The sequence below is a fragment of the Jatropha curcas genome, chromosome 5 (genome assembly GCF_041381405.1).
Source record: "Jatropha curcas cultivar XTBG-Jc1 chromosome 5, XTBG_Jcur_1.0, whole genome shotgun sequence".
Lineage (NCBI taxonomy): Eukaryota > Viridiplantae > Streptophyta > Magnoliopsida > Malpighiales > Euphorbiaceae > Jatropha > Jatropha curcas.
The window spans coordinates 3,151,865-3,169,406 of record NC_143155.1 but is presented as its reverse complement, the minus strand read 5'-3'; the positions used below and the strand labels follow the sequence as shown (position 1 = coordinate 3,169,406).

At 31.6% G+C, this 17,542-nt stretch overlaps 3 protein-coding genes across 3 annotated transcripts; 2 read left to right on the top strand and 1 right to left on the bottom strand.

The window, feature by feature from the left end:
- The first annotated feature begins 1,811 nt into the window (after positions 1-1,811).
- On the top strand, positions 1,812-2,946 carry LOC105635117 (thaumatin-like protein 1b). Its single transcript, XM_020679711.3, has 2 exons — positions 1,812-1,966; positions 2,134-2,946. Exons 1-2 carry the CDS (start codon positions 1,915-1,917, stop codon positions 2,919-2,921), a joined length of 840 nt encoding a protein of 279 aa, XP_020535370.3. The 5' UTR covers positions 1,812-1,914; the 3' UTR covers positions 2,922-2,946.
- A 1,346-nt stretch (positions 2,947-4,292) lies between these two features.
- LOC105635461 (stomatal closure-related actin-binding protein 1) lies at positions 4,293-7,953 on the bottom strand. The gene is made up of 3 exons (XM_089721888.1): positions 7,795-7,953; positions 7,293-7,442; positions 4,293-4,628 (listed from the first exon to the last, which is right to left on the bottom strand). Exons 1-3 carry the CDS (start codon positions 7,912-7,914, stop codon positions 4,584-4,586), a joined length of 315 nt encoding a protein of 104 aa, XP_089578014.1. The 5' UTR covers positions 7,915-7,953; the 3' UTR covers positions 4,293-4,583.
- Positions 7,954-15,429: 7,476 nt separating this feature from the next.
- LOC149496075 (thaumatin-like protein 1b) lies at positions 15,430-16,851 on the top strand. Its single transcript, XM_089721019.1, has 2 exons — positions 15,430-15,574; positions 16,082-16,851. Exons 1-2 carry the CDS (start codon positions 15,442-15,444, stop codon positions 16,759-16,761), a joined length of 813 nt encoding a protein of 270 aa, XP_089577145.1. The 5' UTR covers positions 15,430-15,441; the 3' UTR covers positions 16,762-16,851.
- The last annotated feature ends 691 nt before the right edge of the window (positions 16,852-17,542 follow it).

Sequence of the window (17,542 nt, the reverse complement as noted above, 5' to 3'; positions counted from 1 at the left end):
ACCTGTTTAGGATATTAGGCAGGTTACTTGGGTCATGACTCACTTAACTTGCTTATGATATTAGGCGGGTTGCACGTGTCGTATTTATGTCACCTGCTTAATTCTCTTGTCGTGTTCGTGTTGAGAAATTTGACACGATTATTAAACGGATCATGTTCATGTTGACCGTAATTGTGTCACGTATTAGGCAAATTCGTGTCGAACCCGACACTCCAACCCGTTTTGACACCCCTAAATTAAACCCAATTTAGGCAAATTTTTTCCATCTTTCACAGCATGCGCGCAATTTCCATCATCTCTTTCTTCTAAAATATTTTATTTTGGTGTCTTTTTTTATATTATTTTTTATCATGTGTATTGAATAACACACTTTCTAAGATTAATTAGGATTAAAGTCAACGCATTAGTTAAAATTAAATTCTTTAATTTTTTTTAATTGATTGGGGTTTAAATTTATAACATCGTAATTTTAATATGATTCTATTATCATTAAACAATCAAAATTCATTAATATACGGAGGCAACATCATTTTGCATCCTAAAATTTCAATAAAAAATGTCGGCTCTCTTGTAATTAAATTTAAATTGTTAGATCTTTGGCACTAGACATGACCACAATTCCAAAACCGTCCGTTTCAATTTTAAAACTGTCAATTCCAATTGTAGACAAGGTGAAACCGGAATTGAACTACTTTTAGATGATTTTTAAGACGGTTTTGAAATTGCTGATTTTGACTTTTTTTTATTTTAAATCGAAATTAAATAATATATTTTAAATTTTTAAAATTTTTTTAAAGATTTTTAGGTTGAATAAATAATAATAATAATAATAATAATAATAATAATAATAATAATAAATATTACTATTGAAAAAAACTAAATCAATTTAATAAATTTCTTAAAAATTACTTTAAAAAAACTATAATAAAACAAAAAAAAAGTTGAGATTTTTTTAAAAATATATTTTTCACGGTTTCAAATCGAAACCGCCGATTTCAGTTTCAAAAAATGAAGAATCAAAACTGAACTTTAAGTTCATGGTTTGATTATGATTTTACAACCAGAACTGTTGACTACAATTTAGTACCGGTTTGACCGGTTTCGATTTTAGTTCAGTTCTGATTTGATATCGAATCGTGTTCATCCCTATTTGGGACATCATTAAATCTTAATATCTTAGCATGTTTTTGGTAATTAAATATTATATGATTTTAACATCTCTGCTAAATATTAATTACCTCTTATAATTATTAAATTTCAATTCGTAATTTCAGGTTCCATGTCCGATGGACTATAAAGTCACCTTCTTTAATTTATGATGTATTGATTTCTGATTCTAATAATATTTAAGTCATTTCCAATTTCAAAAAAAGAATTTCAATTTTTTTAATACACACTCCGCCTTTAATATTAATTTTGATAATACCAACAAGCAATACCGAAGTAAACTTTACCGACAAAATTAAGGTTCAAAATTTCAAGTTGCCGCTATCAATACTACTCGGACTAAAATGTCAAAGCACAAATGCAAACTGAAAAAATAATAAATAATAATTTTGAAAATATTACATTTTAAAGATTTCATAACCATACTCAAGTCTTACCCCATTAAAAATTTCCAATGCATGCATGTCCTCCCTTTATAAAAGTCTCTTATATCTTATTAATTGCATCTCATTTTTTATTCAAGTGTATCTTTTAACTTTTGGTACATTCCAAAAGTTCTTCTCCATTTATTTTTGTCTTTCATCGAAGAAAATAACATGGGAACACGACAGGTAATCTGAAAGGAATAAAACTTATTTAGTCTACCCCAAACCATAAGTCATTGAATTTTCCAATTTTTGAAGGCTATATAAACCAATACATCGTCTTCTTCCTAACTACTCCAAAATCAATGAAAGAAATTCAATCATGAAAACTCTAGCCATCCTCTTGCTCTTTTACTTCACTTTCCTCTTTTATGGTACTTTATATTTAATTATTTAGTCATCTGGTGTTTATATAAGGCAACCCCCCCCCCCCCCCCCTTCTTTTTTTTTAATATGTACTGTCCTTTTCTTCTTCTTCATGCTTATATGATCCTTAGTTTAAATTAATAATATCTAATCATATAATCATATGCAAATGTAGGAGTTCACTCAGCAATAATAACTATCTCCAACAATTGTGCATACAAAGTCTGGGCAGCAGTTCGTACCCTCGGCAATGGGCCTCAACTCTCAACGACTGGCTTTGAGTTACCGACAAAAGCAACCCAATCCGTAAATGTTCCGGCTCGGTTCAATGGACGGCTTTGGGGCCGGACAGGATGTTCCACCAATTCAACCGGAAAGTTCATATGTGCAACTGGAGATTGTGGCTCCGGACAAATTTCGTGTCACGATGCCGGAGGAATCATCCTGCCGGTTACTCTTGTAGAAATCACTTTGGCAGAAGAAGGCCGTCAAGGTTACTACGATTACTACGATATTAGTCTTGTCGATGGTTTTAACGTGCCAGTGTCAATCTCTCCACGTGGCGGTTCCGGCAATACTTGCATTACTGCTAGTTGTGCAAGAGATGTGAACTCCGATTGCCCTAATGACTTAGCTGTTAAAGGGCAAGATGGAAATTCTGTGATTGGCTGCAAAAATGCATGTCAAGCATTTAATCAGCCAGAATATTGTTGTACAGAAAGCTTTAATACGCCAGATACTTGCAAACCCACAAATTATTCAATGTTTTTCAAGGATCGGTGTCCTCAAGCTTATAGCTACGCTACTGATTATTTAACAAGCACGTTTTCTTGCACCAGTGGAGCTAATTATGATATCACTTTTTGTCCAGATGGAAGAATCTATAATAGGAGTTGGGCCAACTGCCCTACTGGTTTTTTAAATTTCAGTGTATATAACAATAATTTGAGTTTTCTCCATTAAACTTTTACCTTTTTTTCTCATTAAATTATTATTCGTATGCATTACCGAACCAAATATTCTAAATCCGTCTGTCTATCAATAAAAAAAGGAATAAAAAAGAGTATAAAGAATATAACTGAGGCCATCAAGAGTGGCTTGCACACCTTGGATATGATTCTCTACCCACTATTAGGAGAATTTTGAATAGTAACAGTACTTGCGGTGGGGAATTCCACTCAACATAGCAGTTGACCAATGACAGTATCAACCATCATTTGCCACGTCCATAGCTTTTGCAGTTGACAAGCTCAATCAGTTCCTGCATAATCCTAGAACGGTTCATTGGGCTGTGGTTAAACGAATTCTGTGCTAATTGAAAAGTACTACTGGTTATGGTTTTTTAAGCCAGTCAAGTAATACTTATATAACTGCTTATAAATGCTGATGGTGAAAATCCTATCGATGATAAAAAAAATGATCAACTGCGTGTAATACTATTACTGATCTCTTGGAGTTCTCAAGAAAACCGTTGCTTGCTCCTCTAGTAGCTTATAAGTAGGTTGTTTAAAATCTCTTAATGCATGAGATTAGTCTGAGTAGGGATAGAGCGGACGCACACCCCTACAAATTTTAAACTACCTGTATTAATTTAAAATTTTATTATCTATATCCATTTCAAATCCATTAAATATCTAATTAAATACCCATATCTGAACTCATTTAAATTTTTACTATCCATACCCATTCAATTAAAATACCCTTATACAGATAAGGTATCCGCGAATCTTACATTATCCAAATTCGTACTCATTGAAAATATAATTTTTACTTATAATTGAGGTAGGACAATTTTGGGTACCCGTTATCAAACCCGTTTAATATAGCAGGCAACAAGTAACGGGTATCTAAAGATCTATATCCATACTCTACCCGCATCCGTTACGGGTAATAATTTTATTATCCGTATCCATCTTAAATCTACTTATAACTACCCATATCCTCTTTGAACGGATCAGAGCGGCACGGTAGCCCTTCCATCCCTAAGTCTGACTAATTCAAGTCCAATAGTGTAGTAGTTTAGTAGCTCAAACTAGAAAAGCAACTAATTTGGAGCTCGCCTGACTTGATACTTTTCCTGTGGCAATCAAGCTGATATTGATGAAAAAATCCCGCCGCAAATATATCTATAGGAATTAGCTTATCGACTTCCCTAACAATACTATAAGAATAGATACCATCGGTCCGAAAATCGATTTCTATTACGGCTATGTTCATTCTCTTAACTAGCAACAACAATGAAGCAAAGAGGATGCTCAGATTCAATATGAACTGTCAAACAGGAAGTCACAATATCAACCAGCCAAGAAAAGACGATAAAACTCTCTGATAGCAAAACACCAATCATGTATTAATCATTGTACATAAATCATACAACACCTGATGTAATTGGGATTATGTTATACTTGGACAAAAAGACAAAAAGGCAAAGAAAAAGGATGCCTTGATGTTAGGGCAGGAGAAGAAAATAAGAGAAACAAAAACAAAAACAAAAGAAAGAAAGAATGATGGAAGCCCATAACATAACATACAATGCAACCTCCTACTGTTTCAAACCTATAATACAGGGGGAAACTCAATGTGATAATTACAGTTGCTGAATTGGAATACCATATGTGGAGTTGGTTAACTTCCTAACGGATTCCGGTCATCAGGCCCGGCAAGCATGATCTGGCATTTCAAGAATTTGATATTATAATACGGAAGGAACAGAAAGAAAAAAAAAAGGTGGAAAGTGTTGGGAAAATTCGCTATTTTCCCGCCCTTCGGATCGGCTTCAAGCAGGAACAAATGAGAAAATAAAATAATGACTGAGAAATTAAAGAGAACACGATAGTTTAACGTGGAAAACTCCCCAAGTGGAGAAAAACCACGGCCGTTGCCAAACGACAATCAAGAAAAATATTCACTATGTGGCAAATTGTTACAACCACAATTACAAAATATTTTTCTACCCGACACCCTCAAAACACCCCAAATATTTTATACTCCAAGGGATTCCAAAAGACTCCCTAATATAAAACACATTCAAGTGTTTTTGGTGTGTTTAGAAAGCTAAACATTAGCTTTCTTTTATAACCAAACCTACTACCCTCAAAACTCAATCTCACCGATGTGGGATTGAGCAAAAACATTTTTTATATTTTTTTTCTTTTGTTTTCAACAATGGCGGCTAACAATCTCCACCTTGAAAATAAAATAAAAAAAACACAACATTGTCTGCTACCGACAATCATAATTCTTATCGTCAAGAATTATCATACTCCACCATAAAAGAGTATCGCCATTTGGAACTACTTTACCGATTCCAAGAATTTTCCATCGGCCATGTCGGATCCCGCTAATAGTTTATGGTGCAACCCTCCTGTTGACTTTTCCGAGAGTTCATTAGCCATCGACATATTTTTTTTCCACCACACACTTTGCATCAACTGTCAACCAATGCCGTGCGCATTTCCGTGGACCAGCTACCAATAATCCGTCCTCTTTCATGGCATCTCAACAGGTAGCAATCATGCCATGAGGACACACATCTCTCAATTACAGAGAGATCACATCATCTCCTTCGCCACAGGAGATCACATTGGCAGCAACAACATTAGAGCTTCTAGCCGAATCAGCTCCACCGTTCGGGCAATCCTTCCTCACGTGTCCAGTTTGACCACAAACCCAGCAGACAACCTTCATCTTTCCGGAGCTTTTGTTCTTTTTCTTGGTACCGACAAATAAAGCTGAATCCTCATATGATTTATTTTTCATTTCATTCAGTCTTCTCTCCTCAGTAAGGAGCTTACTAACTACATCCGCATACACCACTTCCTTACTACCATATTTCAGAACAGGTTTCATGTGCTCATATGTCGAAGGAAGTGACAGGATGAGTCGGAGAGTTTTATCTTCATCTTCGGTTTGCACTCCAAGAGTTTCTAATTCAGAGACGATGCCATTAAGAACACTCAGGTGATCTGACAGCTTTGTACCTTCCGCCATTTTCAACGTATGAAATTGCTCCTTCAAATATAACCTGTTGGATATATTTTTGCCCTGGTACAATTCTTCCAGTTTTTCCCACAACTCCTTTGTTGTGGACAATCCAAGCACATTAGCAAGAACATTTTTTGCTAGACACATGCGAATTTGACTTGCCGCTTTGATATCCAGCTCCTCCCATTCTTCATCGCTAATCTTGGATTTTTCTGAGTCTCCACTGCTACTGTCTTTTCCTGAATTCTTTCCGCTGACTGGTTTACCCTTCAAAACCTTATGTAGTCCAGATTGAATCAACACGTCTTTGACTTGCACTTGCCACAGTGCAAAATTCATTCTCCCGTCAAATTTCTCAATCTCACATCTCATAGCCGACATGCTTACTTGTGCTTATAACAGTGAATCCAATAATTAGTGAAATAAACCGATTCGGTAATACCCAGGAAAGATCACAATGATCTCCTAGACAATATTACCATTCCACGTAAAATCTCAGTTGGACGGAGGGGTCACAAGTGGTCCCACTTAAAATCCGGCCTTTCTAGACAGAAGTTACGTGCACGGTATATTATCAGAACTTTCGTATCAGAATAACTTCAATAATTATCGTCAGGACATTCACCACTGGTACTCAAGCACACCAAAGCAAAACTCCACCCGCTTCAAGACTTCCAAAACTCCACCTGCTTTTAAAATAAAATAATTTCTAACAACAGTATTTCTGATGTGGAAGATCAGACTAAGCCGCAACCACAGAGCATACTTATAATTACAAGAAATTATTTTAACACTAAAAACTCCGCCTAACAACTAGGCTCTGATACCACTTGTTGGGAAAATTCGCTATTTTCCCGCCCTTCGGATCGGCTTCAAGCAGGAACAAATGAGAAAATAAAATAATGACTGAGAAATTAAAGAGAACACGATAGTTTAACGTGGAAAACTCCCCAAGTGGAGAAAAACCACGGCCGTTGCCAAACGACAATCAAGAAAAATATTCACTATGTGGCAAATTGTTACAACCACAATTACAAAATATTTTTCTACCCGACACCCTCAAAACACCCCAAATATTTTATACTCCAAGGGATTCCAAAAGACTCCCTAATATAAAACACATTCAAGTGTTTTTGGTGTGTTTAGAAAGCTAAACATTAGCTTTCTTTTATAACCAAACCTACTACCCTCAAAACTCAATCTCACCGATGTGGGATTGAGCAAAAACATTTTTTATATTTTTTTTTCTTTTGTTTTCAACAATGGCGGCTAACAGAAAGAAAAGAAATACTGTTCAATAAACAAAAAATTGTGTACAAGTAGAAGTTGATAAATTTTAGAAATACTTACATTGCAATCAAAGGCAAACCTCCTTGCAAGCATAATGGCTGCGTTTCTATCCCTCTCTGATTCAAATGCTAATACAAAAGAAAGTCCTTTACTCGCTTGCCAATACAAGGCCTGCGCTGCAGCGTTCCCACCTCCTCTAACCCCACATAGCTAAGATACAAGGAAAGTGCAACAGGTATAAGTATAACCATTTTTCACTTAACTAAAAAGTTAAACATAAAACAAGTGCGTGCTTATGTCAGAGAGAGAAGAGAGGGAGCACAAGAATAAATGTGGATTAGGTACATTGCTTGAAATGAGTATAATGAATTTATTTTCTTCCCCCAATCAATGCTCCACATAACAGTTCTTTGATTGACAGAAGTGGAACAGAACGATTTATAGTTAATTAAAAATTATGGGAAGACTAATGAACAAGAAAAAAATGATCTTTGAAAAAAGGAATAAAAATTCAAACATCAAAACATCTTCCAAGAAGAGGATTAACTTGCAAATCATTTACCTGCATTAAAGTGGAGTAGTACTCTTTAGTAATTGTCGACTTTCCTTTACGAAGCTTCATTCTCATCTTTCCCACATGAAGCACATGAATTGAGTCTGATTTATAATCTACACCATTCATTTGTGTGACAACAACCTAAGTGGCAAAAAGGCATAAATATGGTGAACACGAAGTCCAATGGGATTCAAGCAACGACTAACACATTTTGCAACATGTTCAACTAAAAATATATTAACTAATACTAATGACAGTAACAATATCCATCTAAGGATGATAATAAATAGAACATGTATTAAAGCAATAAGTCAAGAAAAAATAAATAAATACGTTTACTATATTTTTTCTTCAAATATACTTACTTTTATGTTTATATAATATTGAACATATGTATTACTACCATATTTATTACAACTCAATGAAATTAAACAGAAAGAACTAAAAATATATTAATTAGGAAGCAGTTTACGTTAATTAGGAAACACATATATGGTTAAAATTATGGATCAAGTTCATTTATGGGGCTGTAAATAAATTTAATTAAGATTCACTACTGGCTTTTCTTGTAAATATAAACAATATTAATGTCCGTTTTGCACAATCCATATATTTCCCCACATTCATACATTTACGTAAATTAAAAATAAATAACTGATAATAAAAAATTTTAATGAAAAAAATTACTACATTTCTTTTTAATTTTCTTTAAGAATAGCTGCTAGGACGCCTATAAATTTGAATTGTAAAGCTTTGGTGACATAATTTCCAATTCAAATAGGCTCAAATTGCTGACATATCTTTGTTCATCTTATCATTAATTTTGATTGAACAATGGACAAATACAGGCTCATCCAATTTAAATTGCTATGCATTATTGTTTCTATGAAATAGACTATTCTTAAATTGTTATGGAAACAGTTTTAACAGGTACATAAAAGGTTATTGCCTTATAGGCACAGTTATCAATTATAAAATAAGAGGTAAACAATTAGAAAAAAAAAATTGTTGAAATATGAAAGAAAAAAACAATTACGAAGAAAAATATGAGCAATGTAGCTGGAAATCATTAGCTCAATGAGAGTTGAATATTGAATAATCAGTCGACCAAAATGTTTAAGCTAACACAAAAAGACAAAGTGGGTTTTGAATCTTCAACACCCCTTACACCAGGATGAATTTTATTTTAATTTATTTAAACTCTTGCCTCAAGACAATGAGAATGTAAGAGCAAAAGGACACAAACAAGTCTCAGTTCCCATTGCCCACATATTCTAAAGAGGTGGTCAGGTTCCCTCTTTATTCCCAATCTTGCATATCTCTTCACTGCCCTCCCTCTCCATGTCTCTTCAATCTCCAATCCTCACCCCTCAATTATCTAAGAAGATTGTAATGCAATATGATATCCTAAGTTGAAAAGACTATTAGACCACACATGATTCATTTAAAAAATAATTTTTATAAATGTATTCTAATAAAATGTAATTTTCTAATTCGCTATGACTAAGGTTATTTTAGAATATCCTAAAATTTATTAAAAGCGCCATCGAAAATCTCATTATCTTCCTATTCTCACTTTTATAAATAGTATAGATAGATATAGATTTAAGTTAATTACACCTTTAAATTTTTATTTGTAGCTTGTTTAAATTTGGAATTTTTATTTTTAGTCAATTAGGTGTCAAGTCTGACATACCATAACATAAATATCTGAAGATATTATGGGTCTTGACCAGCTACATAGTTAAATGCGATATGTCTTTAAATTAACTTCATTGGTAAAATAACTATTAGATATAGTAGCCATATACAAATTTAATAGAAAAAATTAGTCTTTTTTTATAGTTTTTGCAGTTTTAATATTTCATTTTTCATTAAAATTATTTTTTAATATTTATACTTGGATCTCTACATAAATGATTTTGAAAATGGCAATATTCAAATTTAATTTATATAATTAAATATTCTGTAAATGTTAGCCATTATTATGATATTAGACTCCTTTTTTAAATAACAATAATTATGATAAATTAATATTATAACAACAATGGTTACTCCCTTTCCCAAGTTATATGTTTCTATGAGAACTGGGTTTTAACAACATTTACTTCATACCCGTGTTTTGATATTTCTTAATAATAAATTTAAATTTAAATATTAATTCTTATTAATATTTGTCTTTTCTAATAAATTTTGATATTGAAATATCATTTTTTAAAAATTTTTAGTTTATAATTCATTTTAAATATGGATTCTTTTTACTGTCAATTATAAAATATTAATCTTTAAAGTTTCTAATTAAGTTATATGAGGAGTGCAAGGTCTCAAGTTTCTAATTAAGTTATGTGAAGAGTGGAAGGTCTCGAGTTCGAGTTCTTTCGACCACAGTTGTTTTCATCAATTTAGTGAGCCAAGAGGAGAGTTGCCCCTATAATTAAAAAAAAAGTTTCTAATTAAATTGGTAAGCCTTAATATTGATTTTATTTCTAAGAGTGATAATCCATCGCCCTCAAAAAATCTCTTACAAGTCTAAAGTATATTAGCACTTACATATCCACCTCTTCTCTCGCGCACTTATCCAATGTGGAATTTGCCTAACGGTAAGCTAACATCTCAAGCTAGCACCGCATCTAGTATCAGTGTCGATTCTTGCTCCTCTAATTGGTGGTGGGACAAACCTCAACTAGGACGTTGTCCCATAAGGGGGTAAAGTGTAACATACAACTAACTTCCTAAAATAAATTTTATAATTATGGTATTTTGTAATAATAATTTTTATTTTGTTTATTAGACAATAAAATTTAGATTTAAATAGAAAACCAATTTAATCAATCAAATTAAATCACCTTATTTTTTCAATCAATGGAATTAAAAACCTTAAAGATATTTTTTTCAATTCAAAAATTTAGCAAGGGTATTTTGTCAACCCTAATGTTTCTCCTCTACATCCTTTCTTTTATATATACTAGTTTTTTCCTTCACATGCATTGCATATTATCATTACTCGTTTTATACTTGTTATTCATTTATTATTATTTTTGTATACTATTCAGTATTGATAATAATTTTTTCTCTCATATTATAAATATGATTTCATATTGAAATTAATAATAAATAATAGTCAAAACAATTTATAAATCACTATTTATCTAAAATCCACTCTAAATATGTGTAATATCACAATATCATCTAATAAACATGTTTCAATTGATGTACGTGTGTATTTATAATCGTTTTTTCCTAAAACCATGTAATTAACAACCAATAATAATTTATATGGCATAATTGTAATCATCTCACAATCCGTAATTTTAACATAGCTCAAGAGCAGTCTCAAGTAATATATTTCTTCCTCTATTGAATTCATTGCATTTGCTTGTCCTATTACTTGTATCTTCTTCTACCTTACCTTCTCCACACATAATGTTCCAAGTATTTTTCGATAAGTAGTCCTTTTATTTTTTCATCGGTGGAACTTCTTTCGAAGTACTATATTAGTGTCATTCTTCATACATAGTTCCTCTGCAAATATTCAAGGTTATGATTTTTCCAAAATGATACCATTTGCTGATATGGCAAGTGCAGCTGCAGATTTATAGCTAGATTGTTTATTGTTATAGCTGCAGATTTATACCATTGTTGTTATTGTTGTTATTCTTATTAAGTATCAAGTAAATTGCTTAGAAAATGGGTGCAATTAAAATTTAAATGTATAGCTGCAGATTTATATACAATTAAAATTTAAATGTATCACGAAGAAATACAAATTTTTTATTCTAGTTAAAGTGAAACATCACTATTAAAGTAGTATAGGAAAGAAAATAAGAAAGTGAAAAAAGTTAAACCATAAAAGAAGGCATTGTACTCAAAAGTCATAAAAAGAATGAATTTTAAAGTAAAATTCATAAAAGTCATTAAATTAGAAAGAGGCAAGGAAGACATATTTTCTCTCCAAAATTTTCAATTTTTCTAATGAGGTGAAAATGAAATTCTCAATTTTTAGAGAGTTTCACTCTCCAAAGAGAGCGTCATGTCAGCTTCTATGATTCTCCTTTATTATATAATAATAATAATAATAATAATAATAATAATGACAGGGCAAATTCGCAAGTGTACGAAATCTCAAATAAGTAATAATGAATGAGTAGAGTATCATTTCCACGAGAATTATATGCCAATTACTAAAATTATGTTAATATATTATTATTTTAAACGATAATAAGGAGAATAATTGTAAAAATAAAAGAAATAAAATAAAGCGATGAAAAAGAACTTAAGCAAGCAATTGTTGAAAAAAAAAAGGATTAAAAACTACTGGAAATTTTGACTTCACTTAATTATATCCATTTTATTTTATTAATTTGATAATCAATTTTGATTTTTCAAAAATCGAAACAACTCTAAAATCGTTAACAAGTTCTCCTGATGTATTATAGCTATTTTAACCCGAATAATTATCTATATTCCAGTAGCGCAATCAAATATAAATTAAATCATTAAGTTTTATAATTTGTTTATGAATTCATAATCTAAGGTAGTTAACTAATGAAAATCCTCCATGAGTCAAACCATATAACTTTTGCATCAAGTTATTATCCCATGTAATTTATTACCTTTTTCATATCAAAAACCATTCTCCCGATAGTGATTAATGAAATAAATCAATTCGGAGAAGACTTTGCCTGGAAGTATTAAGTTCTATAATAAATTATATCTTAAACAAGGAAAAACAAATCTAATATTATAAATTAGAATAGAAATTAAGCTACAATAAATCCCTAATATGAAAATTTAGTTTGACATAGTAATTAAATAAAATTCAATTAAACTTGAAAATAATTGCATAGTCAATATGAATAATGAAAATTAGAAACAAGATTAAGAGTTTAGAAATAAAATTAGTAAATAAATAGTGTGGACGACTTCTTTGATTCTTTACACAGACTTGAATACTTGAAGTCTTAAAAAAAAAGAAAACTAAGAAAAGAGTAGAATACAGATCTAAGATCCATGATCCCTGATACTTTAATTATTGTTGTGATCTCTCTTCATACAGACTTCATAAGGTGTTTTTGAATCAGAGTAGGAAACTAGTTGAACTAATTAGGAAGAAATATTATTTGAATAGGAAACTGATTTTGTGTTGTATTTCTTCCCAATTATGAGTCTTCTTTGACCAAATAGGGCCGGAAGTGAAACAAGGTAAGTCTTCTATTATTTCCATGCAGCTCTATGCACAAGATACGTCCATGCTTCAATTCTACACGGGAGAAATAATTAATTTTAGGCCACTTGAATTTTCAGTTTTCTTGGAGATATGACCGCCGCATCTGACATGGCTAAATCGTATACTTTACTGACTTAGCCATGTTGAACTTTTATTTTTAATTTTTAGCTCTAATTTTTTTTGATGCAAATTATGGCTATTTTCCTATTAAAAGCCTTTCAAATCAAGTAAATAAAATTCAAGAAAGTATTTATTAAAAATATAAATAAATCTAAATAAAAATTAATCAACATAATTAAAAACTATAAAATTCTAATAAAAATACTATAAAAATAAGATTTATATAAAAAAAAATAATATAATGATAATGATAATGGTAATGATGATTGCTCGAAGTGCTTGATGGATGAATTAATTGTTATTCATTATTTAAATATGAATTTATCATTCAAAATCAAAATTTCATTTTTAGCCAAAATCAATTCCTGACATAAGCCTATCTGTTTTAGCCCTTATTGAATTGGGCTGAACCGTTAAAATATTGGGCCAAAGTTGGGCCATGTGATGGTTTTGGCTTAAAGATTGATAAATAGAACAATTAAAATATATATATATATTGTTCTTCTAAATTCTAACAAGAAATTGTCAAGTTTTAAAACTCATTTAGTAAGCTATTGCAAGGATAATGATTTATAAAATTTTCTTTTTCTCTGTTTAAGTTGAAATTTGTCCAATACTATATTGGCTCTATCGACATTGAATTTAAAGCTAGTACCAGTTAGAGATTTCCAACGCAAAGGTTCATAATACCAGTCTTAACATCATAAGAAAGGGAATGACATTTACACTTGAACTTCTGAATTTTATACTGTCAATCACTTAATTCGTGTGGTAGAACTAAATAAGGCTTTGTTTTCCAACCACAACGACAAAGTTACAACGAAAAACAGAAACATCCGTCTCAAGATAGTTTAGTTTAGTGGTTAAACCACATTAGATACCATCATGGTGATAGCGGTGATAACAGCATCGAGTCGTGGAATTAGCATTTTAGGGAGGGCTTTAAATATAATCACTGCTTAGCCCAAAAAGGATCAAACTCTCTTCTAATCCTTAAATGGGAAATGAGAAGACACCCTTCCAAGCTGCTTTTTTTACTTCTCACAGTGACCATGCTTTCCCATTGCCAACCTAGATTGTTGAAGGACTTAGAAGCGATATTGAGATATTCCACGAAGAAAAAACAAAAAAAGAATTCTGCACATTATGAGCCAAATCACATTCTATCAAACAATGATATCTGGAGTTTCAATTTCCTTTTCGCATGGAGGGCACGCACAATCCTCCAAGTTATAATTTTACCGGGATTCTATCTAAATAAGCTTTCCAAACAAAAATAGCTATTTTAAAAGGAACAAAGGAGACCCCGAGAGCCTTTATAGAAATTCACGTAAGAGCATATTTAGAATCATATGAGAATCAAATCAATTCCTGACTTGAGCCCACGTGTCCTAGATCTCGTTGTATAAGGGGTCTATTTGATAAAATTAGATGTTTTGGTCGCTGTTAATTATTTTAGTAGCATTTAATTGTTAATTATTTCATAAATTTTTTATAAAACGTGCATTTAATTGTTAGCTGTTTCGGTAGCTTTTCATAAAACGTTAAAAGCCAAGCGTTATATGAATTAGTATAAAACATATCCTTTATCGTTTTGACTGATTAAAACACTAAAAAACTACTTAAAAAGTTACTGACGAATATAGTCTTAGTCTAAGTTGAACTCTTAAAGTATTAGATCAAAAAGCTGAGCCATGTGATGGTTGGGCTTACAGCATGATAAATAGAACAATAAAAGAAAATGTTATTCTTTTAACTTTTGATAAGAAATTGTCATGTTTTGGAATTCATTTGGTAAGCTATTGCAAGGATAATGATTCATAAAATTTTCAATCTCTTTACTTAAATTGAAAATTCCTCTAATACTAAAATGTTATATTTTATGTTTTGGTTTGAAATAGATTCATATCACTTAAAAAAAAAATTATTGAGATTTACTTACCAAACAAGGAGACATACTCCAAAAGCAATATGCACAAGATGCAACTCTGGACTAACCAACTTATTAAAATAAATGCTTACCAAAATAGCAAACCAAATTAGGAAACTAACCAACTTAGAATTAGAAAACTAACCATTATAGAATGCATCTATTGATTGCTAATTCAAATTAGGTTTTTTTTTTTTCCAAGTTTTGATGGAGGAAGATTTGAATTTTGACACCATAAGTTTACCTTTTTTTTTTTACTAGATTAAGACACACTCTAATGGAAATTATATAGAGGTCATGCTTATAGGGATTTGCTCAACTAATTGCCTTTTGCAACTCTATATATAAGTAGGGATTTGCATGGCCCTACCTATATATGAGGGTTTCGTCCAACATAAAACGAATCTCGACCCAAAAAAATTATCTTAAAAAAGGAATTACCAAAGAAGTCTCAAGAATGGCGATTGAAGCAATATTTGGCATTTCCTTGATCGTCCTCTTCTTCTCTAGTAAATAACCTCCTTGTTATTTCTTAAAAAAAAAAAAAAAATCATATAGGTTTGGTTTTCTTGTTTTTTCTTTCTTTATAATCTCATTTTTTCAAGAAATGATTTAAATATTTTTGCTCTTAATCTAACATATTTAATGGTATATATATATATATATATATATATATATATATATATATATATATATATATATATATATATATATATATTACATATATTATTGTCTACGCTTGATCCATATACCTAGTCAATCCATAAATTTTTTTCTTTTGTTTTTTTTTTTTTCGTCAATAGTCAAAAATACCATTATTTCAACCAAAGAGTTATTGTTGATTGGTTTGTTATATGGATCCCCAATAGACAAATACTTTATTATATAACATCAATGTTTGTTTAAAAGGAAATGAGTGATTGTGATTTTTCTTTTAGAAGACAATGATGATTTACGAGATCCATTTAAAAACTAATGATTTTGCAAGAAATTAATAGCTCTAATTTTTCATGCAGGTTCTCAAGCAACAACATTCACCATCACAAACAATTGTCCTTACACTATATGGCCGGCAAACTTGGCAGGCAGTGGCCCTCAATTGTCTTCGACTGGCTTTGAATTAGCCTCCAAAGCATCATTAACCCTAACCGCCCTGCCACCATGGAGCGGCCGATTCTGGGCTCGTACCGGTTGCACTACAGACCCTTCCTGCAAGTTCAACTGTGCCAAGGCAAATTGTGGCACCGGCCAAGTCCAATGTAACGGTGTTGCCGGAAGTCCACCTGCCTCTCTTGTAGAGTTCTCTATAGCACCAAACAATGGAAGGGATTTTTATGATGTTAGTCTTGTTGATGGCTTTAACTTGCCCATTTCGGTGACCCCACAAGGCAGTGTTGGTGCCGGTGAGTGTAAGAGCACTGGTTGTCCGGTTAATTTGAATCCCCATTGTCCACCGGAACTTGCAGTTACTGGAGTAGGTGGGGTTATTGCTTGCAAGAGTGCATGTGTAGCATTTAATCAACCGCAATATTGTTGCACCGGAGAGTTTGGTACACCAGAGAAATGTCTGCCGACGAAATATTCACTGATTTTCAAGCAACAATGTCCTCAAGCTTATAGTTATGCTTACGACGATAAGACTAGCACTTTTACATGTAGTGGTGGAGCAAATTATCTTATCACATTTTGTCCATGATTGTTTTGGGACTATTTATTTGTAGGCAATAAAAAATGAAAAGTTGGGAAATGCGTTTTTTTTTTTAATAACAGAAAGGAGATTCGAATCTGGGTCTATTGCAGGTCCTATATGCACTTACCATTACATTATGCTTTTGGTGTAAAAGTTGGAAAATGTTTTGATTGTTTCAATTTTGTGCAAAACATAATATTTTGTGTATCTTATACTATGATGGTTCAATTTTAAATTCAAATCAAACCAAAATCAAAAGTAAAAATTAGAATTAAACTTTGATCAATGATGCTCAATCGATTTCAAACTAGAATTGAGATTGTGTGCCTAACATAGGTTCTAATTCCTAATTTTTTAAAACCCGAACCAACTGTTTGAATTTATTGCTAGTAGTTCCGATTTGAGATCATTAACATAAAGAAATGAAAGAATTGTGAAATCAAAGAAAAAAACAGTTTATTTTATTATAATTTTATAAAATTAAAATTCAAAATGTTTTTAATCTACAATTGGTTCTGAAATTGAAAACCGGCAATTTTAAAATAAGGATCATGTCAATATATATATTAGTTAGGGTTTGATTTTTGAAGCAACTATTTTTTTTTAAGGTAAACCATCAGTATCCGAACCCTATTACCAGGACCACCTAATCCGGCTTAGACTTAATTATAGTTAAGGTTATCTAGAACCTATTACCATGTACCATCTAATCCAGCTTTAGATTTAGTTACAGTTAATGCTATCCGGATTTTATTACTAGGGACCGCCTAATTCGGTTCGGAATTTA

Bases quoted from the DNA above. Each gene is read 5' to 3' on its own strand.
- LOC105635117 (XM_020679711.3), top strand. From the start codon at position 1,915: ATGAAAACTCTAGCCATCCTCTTGCTCTTTTACTTCACTTTCCTCTTT. The intron at 1,967-2,133 runs GTACTTTATATT...ATGCAAATGTAG, and splicing joins CTTCACTTTCCTCTTTTATG to GAGTTCACTCAGCAATAATA.
- LOC105635461 (XM_089721888.1), bottom strand. From the start codon at position 7,914: ATGAATGGTGTAGATTATAAATCAGACTCAATTCATGTGCTTCATGTG. The intron at 7,443-7,794 runs GTAAATGATTTG...CTTGTATCTTAG, and splicing joins ACTACTCCACTTTAATGCAG to CTATGTGGGGTTAGAGGAGG. The intron at 4,629-7,292 runs GTAAGTATTTCT...TTGAAATGCCAG, and splicing joins GGTTTGCCTTTGATTGCAAT to ATCATGCTTGCCGGGCCTGA.
- LOC149496075 (XM_089721019.1), top strand. From the start codon at position 15,442: ATGAGGGTTTCGTCCAACATAAAACGAATCTCGACCCAAAAAAATTAT. The intron at 15,575-16,081 runs GTAAATAACCTC...TTTTTCATGCAG, and splicing joins GATCGTCCTCTTCTTCTCTA to GTTCTCAAGCAACAACATTC.